The 21,758-nt window shown below is 42.6% G+C and overlaps 1 protein-coding gene across 1 annotated transcript in view; it reads left to right on the top strand.

Annotated features, from left to right (window-relative positions):
* LOC123512392 (dorsal-ventral patterning protein Sog-like) overlaps positions 1-20,357 on the top strand; it is a 108,845-nt gene extending 88,488 nt beyond the window's left edge. The window contains 10 exon segments of the mRNA XM_045268778.1: positions 927-950; positions 5,001-5,259; positions 5,544-5,895; positions 6,031-6,577; positions 6,580-7,032; positions 7,604-7,768; positions 10,191-10,312; positions 16,476-16,709; positions 17,558-17,638; positions 18,254-20,357. Of these exon segments, the coding sequence (XP_045124713.1) occupies positions 927-950; positions 5,001-5,259; positions 5,544-5,895; positions 6,031-6,577; positions 6,580-7,032; positions 7,604-7,768; positions 10,191-10,312; positions 16,476-16,709; positions 17,558-17,638; positions 18,254-18,430 (2,414 nt within the window). The 3' untranslated portion in view covers positions 18,431-20,357.
* Positions 20,358-21,758: the final 1,401 nt, after the last annotated feature.

The following is a 21,758-nucleotide window of genomic DNA, read 5'->3' as shown; positions in this document are numbered from 1 at the left end:
TGTCTCCTTTGTATCTATTCATTTGTTTTCACTTTTATCTAACTTATTATTTCTATTTATCTATTTTGCTTATCTCTCCTTTTTATTTTTATTTATTCATTTATTTTTTCACTTCTTTATGTATCTTATTTATTAATCCCTTTATATATTCATTTCTTTTCTTTTATTTGGCAATGTATCAGCGTATTTCTTAATGCAACGCATCCCTACAGCTTTCATTCTTATCACCACCACTACGACTGTTAGTATTCTCAGATTTAAGCCTCATTTTCTTATTATTATTATTTTTTCTTACTATGCTCATTCTTTTGTTTATTTTTATTATTATTGTGACTCTTATCATATTTATTCTTCTATTTCTTGTTATTGCTACGCTTACTGTTCTCATTCTTCTGTTTCTTCTTATTATTTTACTCTTGTCATTCTTCTATTTCTTTCTATATTCTTTCTTCTATTTCTTATTTTTATTGTGGCTCTTACTGTTCTCATTCTTCTGTTTCTTCTTATTATTATTATTGCTACTCTAAATTCATTCTTCTATTTCTTATCAATATTGTATCTCTTTCCATATTCTATCTTCCATTTCTTCTTGTTATTGCTACTCTTACTGCTCTCATTCTTGTATTTCCTCTTATTATTATTGGTACTCTAACTGTTCTCCTCTTGGCTAACCAACTCCTTACACGTGCCACTATTATTATCACTACGATTGTTTTTCCCGCTGCATTCATTCCTTTGTTTCTTACACCTTTCATTATTATCACTATTGTTCTTACCATCGTATTTATTTACTTATTCCTGACACCTGCCACTGTTATTACCGCTACTACTCTTATTGTTATCATTATTTTTGTTATTATTATTATTATTATTATTATTATTATTATTATTATGTGTATTAATCTATTTCTTTCTCTATTTTGCAGAATCGCTGGAACTGGAGGGAAGAGGTTAGAGAGAGAGAGAGAGAGAGAGAGAGAGAGAGAGAGAGAGAGAGAGAGAGAGAGAGAGAGAGAGAGAGAGAGAGAGAGAGAGAGAGAGAGAGAGAGAGAGAGAGAGAGAGAGAGAGAGAGAGAGAGAGACACGAAAGGCTAAATAAACTAACAATAAATAATGATAAACAAAATAAGAGAAGCAAAAATATTCAAACTAATAAAAGAAGAGCAGAGAGAGAGAGAGAGAGAGAGAGAGAGAGAGAGAGAGAGAGAGAGAGAGAGAGAGAGAGAGAACAAGGAAGTTATAAAGGAAATAAGAAAGAAAGAAGAAAATAAAGAGAAAGAGGCAAATTAACTGTGTCCTTCACCGTATAATCAGCGAAATGCATTAGGTTTGTCCTCTCCCACCCCCGCCCACCCCTTCACCCCTCAGGCACATACCCCCCCCAACTCCCCAAGCGTGTCTGAAGCAGCGCCCGGTGTCCCCTGGTAGAGAGCTGGACACACCTGAGCATACCTGGACATGCCTGCTATTAGGGAGTGTCCACAGGTGCGCCAGATGACACGCGCCCTTCTATACCTGCTTTCTTTACCATCTGGTCTTTCTAATACCTTTAATAATAGTCTCAGATTCTTTGTAGTTAAGTGTATGTTATATTTTAAGTCCTCTATGTCCTCTATATCTTTTCCTCTTCGCCTTATCACCGCCTGTTCTTCTTTATCTCTTCAATACTAAGACGCATTTTTACCGTGAGTTTTGGGTGTGATTAGACGATTTTGTTTACATTAGGAAGGGTCTATGGAGGTCAGAAGATTAATGGCCAGAGTCTTCACTATTCTAATCCCCACACATAAGTTACTGAAGCTGTGTAAAATCGCCAGATAGTAAGCAGAATGAATATGAAAAGGGTTAATCTCTTAGAAATAATCGCTGTGTTAATCTCTCATATCCAGTTCTTAGTACATAATATTTTGAGTGTTTTTTCATCTCTACTTCTTTTCTATTCTTTTTTTGTTAATCTGTTACTAATATTCGTCATTTTAATTCCATGTAGTTTGTTGTTAGATAACTTGAAGTAATATCGTGTGACTTCTAAGCTTCTCTCTCTCTCTCTCTCTCTCTCTCTCTCTCTGCTTGTTCTTGTTAAAGCCTCAAAGATATTCTCTTTTAATATCCTAGACACGGTTCAGTTACTCTCTATTCGCCTTTTAGATAATACAAACGTGTCTTAGAACTTTATTTAACATGGAAAGGTGCGTTTTAGGGTCACATTATCCTTGAGAAGAAGAAAATAATGTTGCTCTTTTCCTCTCTCTCTCTCTCTCTCTCTCTCTCTCTCTCTCTCTCTCTCTCTCTCTCTCTCTCTCTCTCTCTCTCTCTCATGTTGTTTTGTTTTTATTTTCAGAAGACTTAAGATGTTTTCTCTCTCTTATTTTGTTTATGAGTGATTTAAGAGCGATGGGTTAGCAGATAGTCTTTTATTTCCATCGTACGTTTCCCCAAAGTAATACACGTCTCCTGTGAACTCTACTTGATACGTAAAGTTGCACTGAAGTTCCGCTCTAAGTCACTTTCTCGTATTCCAGCGTGTGGGGCTAACAAGCAGTAGGTTTAAGAGACAGTCTTTTGTTTTCCTGGTGTTGTATTCACAGGCGTATCTTTTTCGAACTCTTGCATATAAATAGGTCATGTCTGTCTTTAATTTCTCGCATTACAGTGTGTGGGGTTAACAATTCGTAGGTTTAAGAGACAGTCCTTTGTTTTCTTGGTGTTATATTGACCTGCGCATCTGTTTAGCACTCCTTCAGTACAATGACACGTTTTCATATTCACTCTGCTTACTATCTGGTGATTTTATACAGCTTCAGAAACTCATCTGGGTCATTAAAATAGTGAAGACTGTGGCCATTAATCTTCTGACCTCCATAGACCAGTGCATATAAAATCGTCTAATCACACCCAAAACTCAATGTAAGAAATGCGTTCCAGTTCTGAAGGGGTTAATATACAAAGAAGACTGCATATTAGTACCCTTTTATTGTATTACAGCGTGTGGGTGTTAAGAAGCAGCTGGTTTGATATCAACCTGCGCATCTGTTTAGAAGCCTTAGTATATAAAGAAGCTTATGTATTAGTACCTTCTTATCCTATTAACAAGCAATGGGTGAAGTACACAGTATTTTGTTTTCCTGGCGTTATATCAACCTGCGCATCTGTTTAGCGCTCTTGATATACAGAGAAGATCACGGATTAGTACCTTCTTTTCCTATTAACAAGCAATGGGTTAAGTAGACAGTGTTTTGTTTTTTTTCCCGGTGGCGTGAGGGCGGAGGGAGGGTCTGATTGGGCGGGTCACATTGATTACATAACAAGATGGTGGAGGAGACGCAATATTTACCCCGCCGCTCTCCATCATTCCGCGAAATATTATGACTTGGCGGCGAAAGTTTGATGATGAAAGGAGTAAACTTCGGCGCCACGCTTATTTTGGTGCGAAGAGAAAAGTATGGATGGCGTGGCGTCGCTCTAGAGGAAAAGGGAGAGGAGGAGGTGGAGGAGGTGGAGGAGTCGGTGGAGGTGAGGGGAAGGGAGAGAGAGAGAGGGAGGGAGGAGTAAGGAGCCGGACTCAGTGGCGCCACACTACCGCCCCGCCCTCCTTTCACCTGCCTCGTCTTCCTCTCCCTCCCTCCCTGCCTCCCTCACTCCCTCCCTCCTTCCTACCCCTTCCTCCATCTTGGGTCTCCTCACTCCTTTGTCCTGTCGTCTTATCTCTCCTTCTTTTTATTCAATCTTGCATATTTCCTTTAGTATTTTTATGTCCATATTCTCTCCTTCTACTCCTGCCTGCCCCTTTCCTTGCCTTGCCTTGCCCTCCTTCTCGTCCCCTCACGCTGTCTGTCCTCCGAGAAATGCAGGGAATACTCTACGCTTGTCTCTCGCCATATTTGACTTGCGCTTAGGCGTTTTACCTTTCTCCTCCTCCTCCTCGTCGTCGTCTTTCTCGTCTTCCTCCTTTTCTCTTGTCTTTATCGCTTTCATTTTCTCTTCTTCGTCTTTATTTTTTTCATTTTGTTTAGGGTGAATCTGAATTACTGGCCTTGTTGTTCGTGTCTTCGTTGTCATCGCCTTCATTTCGTCCCTCTTGTCTTCGTTGTTGTTCTTTCTTTCTCTCTTCTTTTTGTTCGGGATTGTCTGTAAGATCTTGTTCTGGTTTTGGTTCTGCTTGTTGTTATTGTTGTTGTTATTGTTGTTTTTGTTGTTGTTGTTGTTATTCCTTTCTCCTCGTCTTCTCTCCTCTGTCATCTTCACCATCGTCACTGTGTTTGTCTTCATCATTCCAGCTTCATTGTCTCTGTTATCTGCTATTTTTCTCATCTTTCCTCATCTTCTTTTCATGGTCCGTGTTTTTTTTCAGCGTTTCTCTCATCAAGACACAAATTTGAAAGGACGCAGCGTTGGTTTGATTTTGATAGGGTTAGGTGAGTGTGTTTCAGTTGATGGTACGGAATTCTTGTCATTGTGTCTAAAGATTGATGAAAATAGCCTTGAAAACTCAATCAGCTCCCATTGCACCTCGTTAGATTGAAAGCATCACACGAGGAAAGGTTCAACAATGCCGCCCTTTTGGATTTTCGTGCCTTGGTTGTGGTTCCTTTCTCGCTCCGTCCTGTAACCTAACTTTTCTCTCCTTCCTTTTTCTCTCCCTTGTTCTGTAATCTAACTTTTTTTTTCTCTTTCTCCTTTCCTCCCCGTTCTGTAAGTCATTATTCTCTTTCTCTCTCTCTTTCTCTTTTCCTTTCCTCTCTGTTCTGTAACCATACTTTTTCTCTTCCTCTCCCTTTCCACCTCTGTTCTGCAACCTAACTTTTCTTTCCCTCTCCCCTTCCGCCCCGTTCTGTAAGCCATTATTTCTCTCCCTCTCTTTTTCTCTCCTGTTTTGTAACCTAACTTTCCCTTCCTTCTCCTTTTCTCTCCTCTTCTGTCACGTAACTTTTTCACCCTCCCTTCCACCCTCCCTCTCTCTTCCCGCCCTGTTTTGTAAGGCACCGTTTCCTCCTCCTCAGACTTCGCGGTGCTGCTGAACGGACGCACCTCGATGACCCCGATGACCACCACCAGGGTAGCCACGGGGCGCCTCTTCCTGCGGCGCCGCACCCTACACTTCTCCTTCCTGCTGGAGCACGGCGCCCCGTCACCCTCCTCCATCCAGTTCCTCAATGAATCTGGCGAAATTTTGGAGCAGCTTGAGCCGCAGCCAACGCCTTACGAGGAGACCAACAGCAGAGTGTGCGGCACCTGGACCCGCCTTCCCCGGGAATACAGGTGTGTGTGTGTGTGTGTGTGTGTGTGTGTGTGTGTGTGTGTGTGTGTGTGTGTGTGTGTGGGATGAGGATTCCCTGATTGAGTTCCATCCTTGGAATATGAGTTATATTGTTGTACTCTTCTCTCTCTCTCTCTCTCTCTCTCTCTCTCTCTCTCTCTCTCTCTCTCTCTCTCTCTCTCTCTCTCTCTCTCTCTCTCTCTCTCTCTCTCTCTGGTGCGTGGCAGCACACACTTTCCCCGCCGTCAGGTTACTGACCTTTTTTCCCCTCCGCGCATCTCTGCAGGACACTGCTGCTGGAGGAGAAGATGTGGGTGGCTCTGCAGCCTCCCGAGGACAGCGAGGAGGACGAGATCAGCGGCCAAGTGGCGCGCTACATGGGGGTGGAGACCGAGGTGTTCTCCGCACTGCTCACCCCCGCGGCGGACATCCCCTCCACCCCCCACCACACCCTCAGCGGCGGCGGCACGGCCATCATCTCCGTGGACCGCAAGACAGACTCCCTCCACGTCAGCCTGGTGTTCAACGGCGTGTTTGGTGCCGGGGAAACGCAGAACGTGACCCTCAGGGTGGAGCTGCTGCCGGAGCGCGCCCTGGAGCCCGTCACGGACATCATCGTCCTGCCCAAGGTGTACTCCGTGAGTATGTGTGTTCTGACGTGTTCTTGCACCACTGTGGGGATGTGGGGACGTGGGGCGTGCATGATGCCAGCGGGATGTTGCCTGATGTTGTGGTGTGTGTTAATGGCGCCAACCTTTGTCTGTCTCGTGCAGGATGTGAACCGCGCCGAGCTGCTCACCACGCTGGGGGAACGCTCCCTCATTCGCCTCACCCGCGGCCAGGTGAGCATCAAGATATGGAGCGTGGCGGCCCCCCACCTGGTCCTCGAGGGGGTGATCACCCCCCGCGCCACCTGTAACGTGTTCTGCGCCGTCCTCAGCGAGCCGCCGCCAGACCCCTCCACCGCCCTCTCTGTGTCGCCGCCACCGTACGGCGCCGGCTGGGCGCTGGTGACGTTGTCCAATAACGGCACCTTCCACTACCAGGTGTTCGTGCAGGGCCTGACGGTGGCCTCGCTCACCCTGGAGACGCGCCACCGCCGCCGCCACCGCGAGGTGAGTGACCTCACCGCCTCGTACCGCGACGGCTGGGCCAACGGCACCTACGAGCGCCCCACCTACCGCGACCTGGACGCCCTGCTGCGTGGCCTCGTGGAGGTGGTGGTGGCTGCGGGCGGCGGCACTGGGCGGCGCCTGCAGGGCACCCTGAGCCCTGTGGCAGTCACCGAGGCCCTCAGGTCGCGCCAGCCCGTGCTGCTCGCCTCCCGCTGGTGCCCATGGCTGCCGCCGTGTGGGTGGCCGTGGACTCTGCCTGCGTCACGCACTACGACGTGATGGTGGCGGGCAGGCCCCCGGGCGGCGCCGCGGAGCCCTCCTGGAGCCTCGTACTGCGCGAGGAAGACAAGTCTTATGACCCGCGCTACGAGCTGCAGAGGGTGTCTCTGGAGGACGAGGTACAGGGGTGGGAGCTGTTCTCCCACACCCTGGTGTTGATGCAGGTGTCCCTCTCCCGCCTCAGGGCAGAGGTGAGCTACCTGGACCTGCACCTGGTGCCCAACTCCACGCGCCTCACAGGCAAGGTGCGCGGCGTCAGCGTGCCCGCTGCCTGCCTGCTGGACCCCGCCCAGGCCTCGAAGTCACCCTGCCCCAACCTGGATTGTGTCCTGGACGGATCCAACCCGCAGCGCGCACCCACCAACAAGTGCCTTGACGAGGGTACGCACGCTGCCACTCACTCTTGTATATCACACACACACACACACACACACACACACTCAGGGAGAAAGTAATGCGGTAGGACGCCACGATGTAAATTTAGTGAAGCACAAAATGAACAGTTTTCCTGCCACACATTTTGATGTTTGAATGTTCAGCTTGTCTTGATTGTGCTCAAATATTTATCTTGTATCTGTCAGGCTAGGTTACCGTCACCTGTGGATATACTGTAATGCTCTCTCTCTCTCTCTCTCTCTCTCTCTCTCTGAATGTGGTTACCAATGTGAAGGAGTGTGGCAATCCTTCTTACTTTGTGTGACATTTCAGTTTTCCTCAAAGACTACATTTCAGTCTGCTTTCGCTGCCTTTCCCTCACTGCTTCCCTCCACCTCACCCTGCCACCTCACTAGTCTGGCACTCTCGTCTACTCATTACCACATGTCATTCAGTCACTCCACAGGAAAGAAGGTTAATAACAATGGCATCAGCGCTTCAGGCAGTCATTATTAACCTTTACAGTTTGTCAGTCAGTCTTGCTCTTTATTTCAAGTGATCTGCCTTTCCTCCACAGAAAAGAAAGTGTACAACAATGGCGTCATCTGGAAGTCGCCTCACCACAACTGCCGCATGTGCATGTGTATCCAGGGCGACATTAAGTGCCAGGAGAGGGTATGCCCCACCCTAGACTGTGCTGATGCCTACACGCCCCCAGGAGAGTGCTGCCCAGTGTGTCCAGGTTAGCACTCACTCACCACCACTCACTATTATAACAGTAAAAATATTCATTACTTTTGGTGTTTTTTCATGTGTTTCTTTTTGTAGTTAGTCTATAAGTGCTGTGCTGGAGCTTACATGTCCCCAGTCCAGTGCTGCCCAGTGTGTCTAGGTGAGCACTTCTCTTTAGCACAGCTCCCAGTAATGTTGCTGTAAAAATATTCATTACTTTTTTTTTTATATATAGTCAGTCTGTTTTTATTTATTTATTTATTTATTTTTAAGGGTGAAATTATGTCTATAGGGTTTTATAATGGTTGAATTGAGTGTTTTAGTGGTGTTTTGAAAGGAAATTGGGTGTTTTTGGTTTTTGGTTCAATTGAATGTTTTAGGGATGTTTTGAATGTAGCTGTATAAAATCAGCAAATAGTAACCAGAGTGAATTTGGAAGGTTAAGTGCTAAACTAAAGCTTACACACCCTACACCCAATCACCACTCTAGTACACTTCTCAGGAAAGACACCCACAAGTTTGACACATTACCACTCAGTCTATAAGTGATTGGCAAGCCTGACTGGATTCTTTTTGGTGAGCCTTGCCTGTGCTGGTGCTACATTTGGATGAGAGGTGATGTAGGCAGATTAGAATGCATATGCTCCCTTCCTTCATCTTAATATAGGACTTGCTGACATGGCTATTACTCTGTCTCCAATTGTAACACAGTGTATAGGTAGACTTTGATGTAGGCAGATTACTTATAGAATTATTATTTTATTTATTTATTTATTTTATGTCAGAAAGGAGGACTGGCCAAGGGCAACAAAATATAAAGAAAAGAAGCCCACTCAGTTGCCAGTCTCCTTACAGAGCCATTAGAATTAGCCAAAGGACAGGGACAAGTGTCTTGAAACCTCCCTTTTGAATGAAGTCATCATAGGAAGTTGGAAATACAGACACAGGCAGGGAATTCCAGAGCTTACCTTCTTTCATCTTAATGTAGGACTTGCTGACATGGCTATTACTCTGCCTTGAGTTGTAACAGACTTGGATGCATGTGTGGGAGGTTTATTGTCTTGTGTGAAAGGTTTATAGGTATGAGAGGTTTATTGGCTGGTGTCTTGGTGTTCATATCTTACTGCTTCTCCACTCCTTATCTGTCTGTGTATTATTATTCATGTACATCTGCTGTGGTCACTCCTTGCTGGGCTGCCAAGATGCAAGATTAGGTTTGTTGCTCCCCTCCACACATGATGGACTTTCATGTTTTGTATTTCTTTAGTAGGGATGTTCAATTTTAGCTTTTAATCTGAATATTCATGTTTTAAAATGTCTTACAAGGATAGATATGAAAGAGGGGTGAGTTTTTTTTCCTCTTTGTACACACTATACTCTTGTTTCTTATATTTCTTCACTAGTAATGTGCAATTTTAGCCTTTAATCTAAATATTCATACATTTTAACACATCTCTCAAGGACAGAGACATGTTGCACTCTCATTTCTTTCTGTTTATTCATTTTTGTTGCCATAGAAAAAAAACAATATGATTACGAAGTCTATATTTAATCACCACTATTTGAGAAGCAGTGAACAAAATGGTGATGATTGGTATGAGGTGTGAGCATGGGACAGTCATGGGAGCCTCAGTGTAGTGGCCAGCCAGTCAAGGTCGACCGAACCTCTGTTGCACCATAGCAGTTGTCATGGCTTGAGTGGCAAAGTGTGTTACCTTGAGCCTCCCGTCCCTGGCTCCCTCACCACTCCTCCCTCAGTGCATAGCCAGTGGCACCAGGAATTCCCAACTGCTGTGTGGGGGACAGCAGGATCCAAGGAGAGGCTGGGGCAAGATTGTTCAGTGCAGGATAAAGAAATGGTGATAGTTTAGTTGGTTTAATGGAGTGATGTACTGGTGTAGGACTGAGATTCAAACTGATCTTTATTACCAGCTCATTCATATGCCACATAAATTGATATTCATGCACACACACACACACACACACACACACACACACACACACACACACACACACACACACACACACACACACACACACACACACACACACACACACACACACACACAGTTTAAATGAAGAAGTAGTGTCTGCAATGAGTGTGCATACTTTTAAAGTAAGATTGGATAAGTGTAGATATGGAGACGGGGCCACACGAGCATAAAGCCCAGGCCTTGTAAAACTACAACTAGGTACACACACACACACACACACACACACACACACACACACACACACACACACACACACACAGGTAGCCAGAAAAAAAAAAAGAAAATAAGAGTTTGGATAGTTAAACAGAAAGATATATTGACACAGGACTGAGAATCAAGCAGGAATCATTACATTACATTAACATATTTGCTGTATCAAGTGACTCTTATTTTGTGTTCACTTCTGTGCCACACTGACTGACACTGGTCCACACACAGGCAGCATGATAGAGGAGAATGCCATGTGTGAGCTGAACGAGCAGTGGCACCGCGTGGGGGCCGTCTGGCACCCCTTCCTGGCACCCTATGGCTTTGACAAGTGTGTCTCCTGCAGCTGTGAGGTGAGTGAGTGTTCCGCCTCATTCCCCGTGTGTTGTGGCACCCTCAGTCATCAACCACTGAGTATTTGTGATGCCTGGGTCTCCTGGTGCTTGGTGCTTCTTGCTTTGTGACTCACAGGCAGGAATTTTCATAAAATATAGGAGACTTTTTTCTTTATTCATTGCGGTATTCATCTTCCTTCACCACATTTCCTTGTGTCACCTTGTGTGTGTCACCTTCATGTAATACAGAAGAGGATGTTTTTCTTGATCTATTTGTCTAGGTATGTTTGTTTTCCCTCGCCTTTCATGTGCATCTTGTGTCCCGCTGGTGTTTATACCTGATGACTTAGAGGAGAGAAGCTTCATGTATTACAGAGGAGTGTGTTTGCTTTATGTAGTCACCACAGTGTTCTTAAGTCTTCCTCTTTATGTTAGTGAGTTGTACCTCTTTGCTTATGTAACAAAGGTGTGTTTCATGATGTGTTTACCAGTGTTATTTGTCTTTTCCATCTTGGTCTTGTGGTGCATCTCTTTGTTCTTCCTTTTATAGATGTTTTCCTGGTGTCTTTGTTGTTGTTCTTCCCTCCTGTGTTGCTTCTCTAAAGGACTTCTCTCTTGCTCCAGTTTTTTTTGGTTCTATCTAATTTACACACACTCCTACTGAGATATATTCATAGTATCACTTCTTGAGATTCCTTTACCATGCTGCAGAGGGAAAAAATATGATGCATTGTGATATTACTAACTATTCTTTTCCTGTTTATCTTCTTTGTATAAACTCCAAGTGAAAGTTTTAAAAAGGTGGGTCGGCCTTCTCTGATATCTGATGCAGTGAGTCTTTGTAATCTTCTATCAATTGAGATATGTATCTATGAAAAAAGATCTGACCTACTGGACAATCACAGTATCTTTATCTTATTCTCTCTGTGTCTGTGTGTATACCAGGCTAACAATCCCACACAGGGCAGCTCAGACTGACCACCACACACAGCCACACACACCTTTCACTCTTCACTTTCTCTGCCTTAACCTCTCCAGTACTGGCATGCATTTTTTCAAGTTTTGGATACAATTAGATGATTTTAGTTACATTAGGAAGGGTATATGGAAGTCAGAAGATTAATGGCAAGAGTCTTCAGTATTTTAATCCCCACATATGTATCTGAAGCTGTATAGAATCACCAAATAGTGAGCAGAATAGATATGTAAATACGTCATGGTACTGAAGGGGTTAAAGAGGAAAGCAATACTCTCATGGACAGCCTCACTACACATCAGAAGCTTAGGGTAAATTTTGAATAAAGATCATAGGTCAACATATTTTCAGGAACAAGGGTAGTGAGAAGTCATGAATTGTAGTTCTAGAATATGTAATGTTAAAATGAGGTCAAGATTTACGTCTCAACTAAAGAAGTAACAAAGTAGAATAGCATAATAGGAGTAATGGAATAGAATAATGTGGATGGTCATTAGTAGAGTTAGCAATGAAAGTAATCTTGAGATATAATGTTGAAAATTCCATGTAGTCATTCAGTACTTGAGACAAAGGAACCCCAGTGGTAGAGTAGTGGAAAAGAATAGAATAAGAACATTGAGGGTTAGAAGTTAGAAATAGTAGTGTTCCTGAGATATAATGTTGAAAATCCCATGCAGCCATTCAGTATTTGAGACAAAGAAACCCCCACTAGTAGAGTAATAGAAAAGAATAGAATAAGAACATTGAGGGTTAGAAGTTACAAATAATGGTGTTGAAAATCCCATCATTCACCATAGTTGATACAAAGTTTGGTGTAATAGAATAAGAAAGAATAGGATAGAATAACAAGAACAATGAGAGTTAGAAGCTACAAGATAATAGTGTTGAAAATGCCACCACTCACCTGATACACTTGATACAAAGATTAGCATCTCCAACAAGGAACAACATTGATAGAGTAACAGAATAAAATAGAATAGAAGAGAATAGAATGACAAGAACAATGAGAGTTAGAAGCTACAAGGTAATAGTGTTGAAATGCCATTACTCACCAAATAGCTTTTTTTTTTTATATAAGAGGGGAAAACAGGTCTAGGACAACAAAGAGATAAAAAATAGAGCCCACTTAGTCGCCAGTCCTCTTACAGATCTGAATAGAGTTAGCCAGAAGACAGGGATAAATGCATTGAAGCTGATACAAAGATTAGCATCTCCAACAAGGAACACACAGGCTGGAGTAATAGATTGGTTGGGAGTGCAGTCACGGTCCAGGGGCAGCAGCAGGCGCCTCCCTCCACCACCAGCACATCCCTTACGCCCTTGACAAGTGGTGCTCTGTATGTGCGGTGTGAACCCTTACAGTATTGGCTACATATTTGGCAGTTACATTGCTCCATACTGATCAGTGCGGTGTGTTGTAATGTATTGGGTGGGATGCATGCAGGTCACATTGTGCTGTGTTATTGGGTGCAGGAGTTGTGGCGTCACATCCGGGTTGTGCTACCACCACCACCGCCACTACTGTCACCGCCACCACCACCACTGCCACCATCACTACCCTCCAGGCCCCTCTGCTGCCTTGCTTCACCTCCCTGCCTGCTAATGACTCTCTGCTGCCTCTTTCAGTCACTCTACTTCACTTGAACAAGGGGGAGCTAAGACTAATGAGTCACTGAAATGTTTTGATGACTTGCTTGAAGAATGGAAAGCCTCAATTTGTGTCTTTAGGAAAACTCTGACTGTTAGTGACCAGAATCTTTATATATGTCACTCTGCCTCACTGCACTGGATAGAATTGAAACCATAAGCAGTGAAACATTTTTGGTGAATAGATAGATGACTAGAAACCTTATTTTACTCCTTCAAAATACCTCTCTTGAATTCTAAAAACTCTATGATACTTTTTAAATCACCCTATATAACTAAAACTACTGATACTAAAATTGTATTGATTAAAAGCTCACTCATTTTGCTCTTCCAGAAAAAGGTTTAAATTCTCAAACTCTTCTGCACTTCACTTCCACTATTTCAAAAGATTTATTGAAATTTACACAAGATTTTAAAGGTGTTTTTATAGTTCTAGAGGCAGAGTGACAGGATTTCCACATTATTAACTGGAGAAACACTCTTGAAAACCCAGCTAATCATCTCTGTAGCCTCTGAAAATAGTTGTGGTGAGAGAGCAAAGCATGTCTGAATATGGACCAAAGCTCATTGATTATTGATAACTATGATACTGTAATTATTCACCTCTCCAACATAATTTTGACCAAACAAAACTAAGGCAATGACACTAAGAATGTATTGGTAACTAGATCATTTATTTCCCTCCATCAGAATCATATTTAAAACATTATTGTGAGCTTATTGTGAGTAGAAGGTGTGGCAGGCTGAAAACATGTTGATAACTAGATACTTCATTTCCCTCCTCATAATCAAAACCTGCTTCTAGTGAGTGGAAGGTGTAGCAGGCTGAGTGAAGGCCATATGGGGAGCCTGTAATAGAAAGAGTGTGCAATGTATGACCTCCCTTTCTCAGATTGCTTTTTCAAACTGCTCCTTGTCAGTGTATTAAGAGCTGTGGCAAGCAAAGTGAGGCTGTCATGGTTTGGTAGGACATGAGGGGACTGTAATAGAAAGACTATGTAATGTATGAAAAAGACTACATTATGTACTTGTATGATCTCCCTATCTCACATTGCTCTCTAAACCTTGTCAGTGTATTAAGAGCTATGACAAGCAAAGTGGAGGCTGTTTTGGCTTACTAGAACACAAAGAGACTATAACAGAAAGACTGCAATGTTAAATCTCCTTCTCTCAGATTGCTCTTTCAACCTTCCTAGTGTATTAAGGGGTGTGGCAAGCAAAGTGAAGGCTGTCTTGGCTTACTGGGACACAAAGAGACTAATAAAAAGACTGCAATGTTAAATCTCCCCCTCTCAGATTGCTCTTTCATCCCTCCCAGTGTATTAAGGACTGTGGCAAGCAAACTGAAAGGCTGTCTTGGCTTGCTAGGACACGAGACTGTAAAGGCAACGCTGTAATGCATGATTGATGACAGACACAAGTATGAGATAAGTGACACACAATGATAAGGCCATGATAATTGTAACAGGTGGTGATACATCCAGGCTATGATGAGTATTGACACTGCATTGCCTTTCTGATTGTCATTATTATTGTTTTGAGAGACAGCTGGCTTGTTTACACACAGGAGTCTGGTGGTGGTGGTGGTGGTGGCGGTGGTGGTGGCATGCCAAGGTGTCTGTCATGCGCAGTGGGTTTGATGAGGTGTTAGTTTGTTAGTTTGTTGGTTTGTCCATAGCGTGATGGTCTGTATTTCTAAACACTGCAGGATTTCATGAGGGATGTTTTTAAAGGCCACAGAGATGAATTGTCAGGTTTTCATGGCTATTTTTCAACTGATAATGCAGAATTCTTTTTAACCTTTTCAGTACTGAGAGGCATTTTCACCATGATTTTTGGGGTATGATCTGACCATTTTATTGTCATTAGGAAGGGTCTATGAAGGTCAGAAGATTAATGGCCTCAGTCTTCACTATTCTAATCCCCATGTGTGTTTCTGAATCTGTATAAAATCACCAAATAGTAACCAGAATGAATATGGAAATGCATCATGGTACTAAAGGGATTAAATTATTACTACCACTCTTGAAAGCCACAACATACCAGCCCTAAACTACCACTAGAAAAATGAAAACTTACTGAAAAACCACAACAGCATCTACTACAGGACTTATTCTCACACTAACACCATGAAAACACTCTTGAAAGACACAACAACACCAGGAAAACACCCTTGAAAGACACAGCAACACTATGAAAACACCCTTGAAAACAACATTATTTTAACACCCTGAAAGTCACAACACCATGAAAACATCCTACAACTCACAATAATTGTATGAAAACACTTGCAACCCACAACATCATGAAAAAAAAACACCCTAAAAGCCACAATAACACCATTTTAAACACCCTGAAAGCCACAACACCATAAAAACACCCATGCAACCCACAATAACACCATTTTAACACCCTAAAAGCCACAATAACACCATAAAACCACTCTTGGAAGCCACAATAACTTCCACTACAGCCTGTTAAGAGTGGCTAAGATAAGACATGGCGCTGAAATGTTTGGTAATGCAGGTCTGTGTCTTTGTCTTCATTGGTCTGCCAGTCAGTGCTGTCATCCCTCCACTTCAAAATTAACACACTTCACTGATCCGTTCCCATTCTTTGTCTCCACATGACCAAATGAGGACAAGCTTGTGTGTCTCTTTCATTCACTGCCCTTTCTCTCTCTCTCTCTCTCTCTCTCTCTCTCTCTCTCTCTCTCTCTCTCTCTCTCTCTCTCTCTCTCTCTCTCTCTCTCTCTCTCTCTCTCTCTCTCTCTCTCTAAAGCAAGGGCAACAAAAAATTTAGAAACGTCCACTTGGTTGCCAGTTCCCCTAAAGATCAATTAGAGTTACAATACCACTATCGTCATATGTTTCCCTTACATCATTCGCCTTGTTGTGGTTTACAGGAGGAGAGTGATCTAATAGTATCTTGTCTCTTTATCCATTATGCAGTTTTTCTTCAAAGCATGGACATTTTTTTGGCATTCAGTTTCCTTAGTAAGTTTATTCTATTTATGCTCTCAATGTTGTGTTCCTCAGTGTTGAGCCAAGTAACTGTTTATATCTGTTTTGGGGAAGTGAGTACAAGATGGGTGCTAATACTACAACTACTACTATCTGGTATACTCTGGAACTCCCTGCCTGCTTCTGTATTTCCAGCTTCCTATGACTTGACTTCATTTACCCCCTTCAGTACTGGGACACATTTTTACCTTGATTTTTTGTTATGATTAGACAATTTTATTTGCATTAGGAAGGGTCTATGGAGGTCAAAAGACTAATGGCCAGAGGTTTTACTATTTTAATCCCTACATAAGTTTCTATAGGTGTATGAAATGGCCAAATAGTAACCAGAATGAATATGTAAACACATGCTGGTACTGATGAGAATAAGAGGGAGGTTTTGAGACATTTATCCCTCTTTTCTGGCTAACTCTCAGACCTGCAAGGGGGACTGGTAACTAAGTGGGCCTTTTTTCATATTTAAAGGTGCCCTCTCCCCTCTTACATAATAAAAAAAAAATTTACTGAAAGATAACAAACATTGCTTTTCCTTCAGCTCAATGCATCAGGCCAGCCAACAGTGAAGTGTGCCAGGGAGCCGTGCCCAGACCTTCCCTGTAGCCCTGATGAGATGGAGCACGTGGCAGGGTCCTGCTGTGCCCAGTGCCGCCCCTCCCCGCCCATGGCCACCCGAGAGCCCCTCCCGCCAGGAGTCATAAATGAGGATCCGATGCGCCCTGAGGATCGCAAAACCATTATTCTGAACAACGGAGGATGTCATTGGGATGATGTGAGGGTCTCTTGTTGTTATTGTTGTTGTTGTTGTTATTGCACTTGTTATTGTTTTTTCTTGTTATTTGTTGCTTTAATCCCTTCAGTACTGGAGTATAGAGATAGATTAAAGAAATTAAACTGAGACACATTCTTATCTTGGGATTTGTGTATGATTAGACCATTTTATTCACATGAGGAAGGGTCTATGGAGGTCAGAAGATTAATGACCAGTCTTCAATGTTTTAATCCCCCACATAAGTTTCTGAGGCTGTGTAAAATTGCTTAATAGTAACCAGAAGGAATATGAAAATGTGGCATGGGACTGAAGGGGCTAAAATATCATTGAAAGGCAGGAGGAGTTAGCTGTAGAATGTTAGGTTAGGTTTGTCTGGAATAATATGAAGGCCTTTTGTTCTTGTCCTTATTGTACTTGTTATTTGTCTCACCACAACAACAATATGGAAAAGTTATGTTAAGTTAGCTGTGAGATTATTTATTTACTTTTTTTGGCAGGTGTTTTTCCTTGCACTGAATTAGTTCACAGTATTCTTATCTCACTATCTTTAAGTATTTTTCTCCATTGTCTATTCCTTTTCCTTTGATTTTTCCTGCACTGTTTTGTTTCCTCATACTTTCCTTTTGATCTTTCTTATATTGAATCAGTCCACAGTATTCTTATCTCACCATCTTTAAGTATTTTTCCCCCTTATCTATCTATCTTACCATCTTTAAGTATTTTTCCCCATTGCCTTTTTCTTTTCCTTTGATTTTCCTGCACTGTTTTATTTCCCCACACTTTCACTTTGGTCTTCCCTGCATTGAATCAGTCCACAGCTTTCTCATCCAAACTGTGCCTGTTTGCAGAAGCTGTACGAGAATGGGGAACTGTTCCACCCTCGGATCAACACTATTGGGTATTACAAGTGTGTCATCTGTAACTGCAAGGTGAGTGTGTCCATATGCATGGTTGAGACTCACTGAAATCTCCATTGCCTCATAAGAAATCAGGTGTAGAGATGTTGAATGTGTAAAAATAGTGATAGACAGAGTCGTAGATGAATATAGTTGATTCAGTAACCATTAGGGAATTTTGAAAGATTATATAAATTTATGGATGAAGGTAATAAGTGGAAATGAGTACGTTTTTCATTCTGGGACTGCCATGTCTAGACCAAGCAGATTCTTGCAGTTTTCTATTATATCATCTTCTTAGGTTCTTATAAGGAAAGTAGGTAATAGCTGGTCAAGAGCAGCATGTGATTGTTGCTTGTATTTAGAAATGCCTTCCCTTCTCATCACGACAATTTTTCAAGGCCACAGAGACAACTAGCTGAGTTTTCAGGACAGTTTCTCCATTTAATAAACTATAAATCTTGCCAATCTATACTAGAACAATAAAAATACTCTTAAAAAGATGAGTGTCTTCAACTAGAGCCTTTGGAAAGCAGTGATGATGAGAGGGCAAAGCATTTCAGAATACAGGCATGTGTTATGGTATGGGTAAGGTTAAATGAAAGCTTCCCAAGGCAACCACAACTACAACCACCTTCACATTCCCAGGACAAGAACATCACCTGCGTCAATGTGAAGTGTCCAACCATTCAGTGCCAGGAGATCATGCTGGACCGACAGGAGTGCTGCCCTCACTGCGTCAATGAGAACAGCACCCTGAGGCCGTCCTGGGGGAAAAGCGACAAGAGCCACTCCAAGCCCAAGCGTTACCCAAGGAATGGCTAGTGAAGGAGGCCCAGTGTGTAGGAGTCTGAGGTCTGAGGTAAGCCTGACGTGAGGGGAAGAGGATGCCCAGAGTAGATGTTCCTTGGCTTGTCAGGGGCAGAGATGCTTGGAAAGGTGTGCGTTGATGCTGCCAGAGACTGTGGAAGAGAAAGATATGTGGGGTAAAAATGTGATTGCTTTATACCTGTGGCAAACTTGATGTGTTTAGAGGAGGTCCTGAGTAGCAGATGTTGTTTGTCAGGGAAAGGTGTGTGTGTGTGTGTGTGTGTGTGTGTGTGTGTGTGTGTGTGTGTGTGTGTGTGTGTGTGTGTGTGTGTGTGTGTTTGTGCGTGTGTGTGTGTTGATCTGCCAGAGAGTGAGAGATGTAACAAGTTGGTAATATGATTGCTGTAGCAACTGTGGTAAATATGATGTGTTCAGAAAAGGCACTGAGTAGCAGATTTTTGTCATTGGCAGGGATGCTTGGGAACTTAGTGTGTGTTGATGCTGCCAGAGAGAGGGAGAGTGAGAGGAGGTGAGAGAGAGATATGAGGGCTGAAAAATTATGTTGCTTTAATATCTGTGGCAAATTTCACATGTTTGTGTGGCCACACTGTAATGACACAACTGCCCAAGAGACAGAAACATTGTATTAGTGAAGCACAGCAGTGAGGGGACAGATGTGCCAGCCAGACAACACTCCTGCCACTCCTGCACCGGATGAGTGATTGGCGTCAAGTGCAGATATTTTGATACTGTGTCCTTTCAGTGTAATGTTGATCAAGAATTGACTTACTGGAGGTCACAAGGAGCAATACCTATGCAGTGTACTGTTGTCCTCCCCACTCACCCATAAATGCTTTGTAGTGACGTCATCACATGCAGAGGCAGTGGTGAACAGTAGACAGTGAACGTGGTGAAGGAGAAGTGGTGAGATAAGTGTTGAAAATCATATTCCTGCAAGACTAGCCTGACAGAAACACATTCATGTATAGACACTGACTTGTGAGTGTTGCGTTAGAGTAAGGACCAGAGCAGGAACTGGCGTCTGGAAAACATTGTGACTGAAAGAGCAAAGTGACGTGATTTTAAGTGATAACTGACTCATATGTTGTGTTATGGATTCTGAAAGTATTGGAAAGAAATAGAGTGCAACAGAAGCCATGTGGAGTGATATAGTGGAAGGAATGCAAGTGGAATGTGTGGGTACAGTACATAGACAACTGGAATGTGGAGAAAAGCAAGGAAACAAGAGGCCATGTTTTTTTAATATGATCAGCAAAAGTTTGGAGTGTAAAGTGAATCATGGAAAACACGAATAAGACGCAGGCAAGTTTTTTTTCCAATGAGAGTTGCTTTGGTGGACAAAACTTTGGAATGTGGAGAAAATTGCAATAAAAACAAATTGCCAAGTTTTCTTAATGTGACTGATATGTTAAGAAATAATGAGAGAACCAAGACAATAAGATACAAGCGAGTTTAAAGAGAGTCGCTGTGATGGACAAAACTTTGGAATGTGGAAAAGGACTCCATAAAACAAGGCATAGGCAATGTAATGGATAAGACAATGGAGTACAGATGAGATTATGAGAAAACAAGACACAGGCGAGTTTTTCCAGTGTGGTGAGAAGAGTTGCTTTAAAGGACAAGATGGTGATATTGAAGGGTCACAATTTGAGGGGATGAGAGTGTGGAAGGAAGACAACAGGCTGAGGTGATGGTGAGGGAAGTACCGCCCTGTTCTGGTGAGCCATTTGACAGTGGAAATTGAGGAAACTGAACTTTACGAACGATGGAAGATGTGTAATTTGTCAGAAAGGAAGCAAAGATCTTGAGAGAAATGTAAATGCATAGAAATTGAAAGAAAATGTGGAAAGTGTGATTGTACATGTAATAAGAATAGAAACTGAAGTATATATGGTGATATAAAGAATGTACAAGCCTAGAATGAGTAGCTATTATTCTCATGACATAGTTGAAAGGGAAAAGGTTAATGGATGGTGGATATTAAATTGACTGAGGCTTTTTTTGGTAGTCATAATTATGGATGCACATTAAAACACACAAGGACTTTTTCATTTCAAGCCAGACTAAGAACACGAGGAACACTTTGTGACTTTACCACATCCCAAGGCTAAAAGTTGAAAGATTGTGTATGTTAACTCCTTCAGTATCATGATGCATTTCCATATTTGTTCTACTTACTATTTGGTGATTTTATACAGCTTCAGAAACTCATGTGGGGGATTAAAATAGTGAAGATTGTGGCCATTAATCTTCTGACCTCCATAGACTCTTCTTAATGTCAATAAAATGGTCTAATTCCACACGAATCTGAAGGCAAAAATGTGTCTCAGTACTTGAAGGGGTTAAGTTCATCTTGGCTTTGATATTTGAAGGTAGATACAATGTGAGGGTTTTCTTGGATACATGAACCACTCAGACACTTCTCTCTTTTGCACCATTGCCTAAGATAGTTGGTGTGGTGAGTGGGGCAGTCACAGCAAAGTCAGGGCAAGGAAGGACATCTGACTCTAATAATCACATACCTTGGCTGCTTTGACAATACATAGACTCAACCCCTTCAGTACCAGGACACATGTTTTCATATTTATTCTGGCTACTATTTGGTGATTTTATACAGCTTCAGAAACATATGTTGGGATTAGAATATTAAAGACTCTGGCCATTAATCTTCTGACCTCCACAGACCCTTTCTAATGTAAATAAAATCATCTAATCATACCAAAAAGTGAAAATGCATCCCAGTACTGAACTGGTTAAGATCTGCCATCCTCCTTGGTCTGAGCTGCCATGCCGAGCCATCCTGAACAGCATGGGTGGCTCAGCTGGTGGGGTACAGTTGGGCCAGGGCTGTTCAGGGTGTGTGTGTGCGTGTGTGTGTGTGTGTGTGTGTGTATGTATTGATGCCATCCATGCACTTCATCTACCATTGCATCCCCATCTTGTGACCTGCTACAGTAGGACGGCATTTCTTGTGAGGTTTGTAGGCTGGACACTGTGTAGATGTTGTAAAGGAAGAGTTGCGATAGTAGTAAGATATTTTTTGGTGAAAGTCTGCTGGAGATTGTATGTAGAGAAGGATTTTAAATGAGGAATTGCAATACTTACTTAGAAGGCATTTTTTGTAAAGACTGATGATGGTAATAGCATAGAATACAATGTAAAGGAAGAGCTTTCTTTTTTGATATATTAGAAAAGAATGAATTGAGTACACCCTCATATATATAGAGTGACTTCACACACTCATATGCTTCAGTGTTATTATTATACAGCTATAGCAAAGGCATGTAGTGAGCACTCAAGCATCTGTCGGCTCCCAGCGAGA

This window comes from Portunus trituberculatus, chromosome 33 (genome assembly GCF_017591435.1).
Source record: "Portunus trituberculatus isolate SZX2019 chromosome 33, ASM1759143v1, whole genome shotgun sequence".
Classification (NCBI taxonomy): domain Eukaryota; kingdom Metazoa; phylum Arthropoda; class Malacostraca; order Decapoda; family Portunidae; genus Portunus; species Portunus trituberculatus.
Note: the sequence above shows the minus strand (reverse complement) of the source record. Positions and strands in the feature narration are given on the sequence as shown.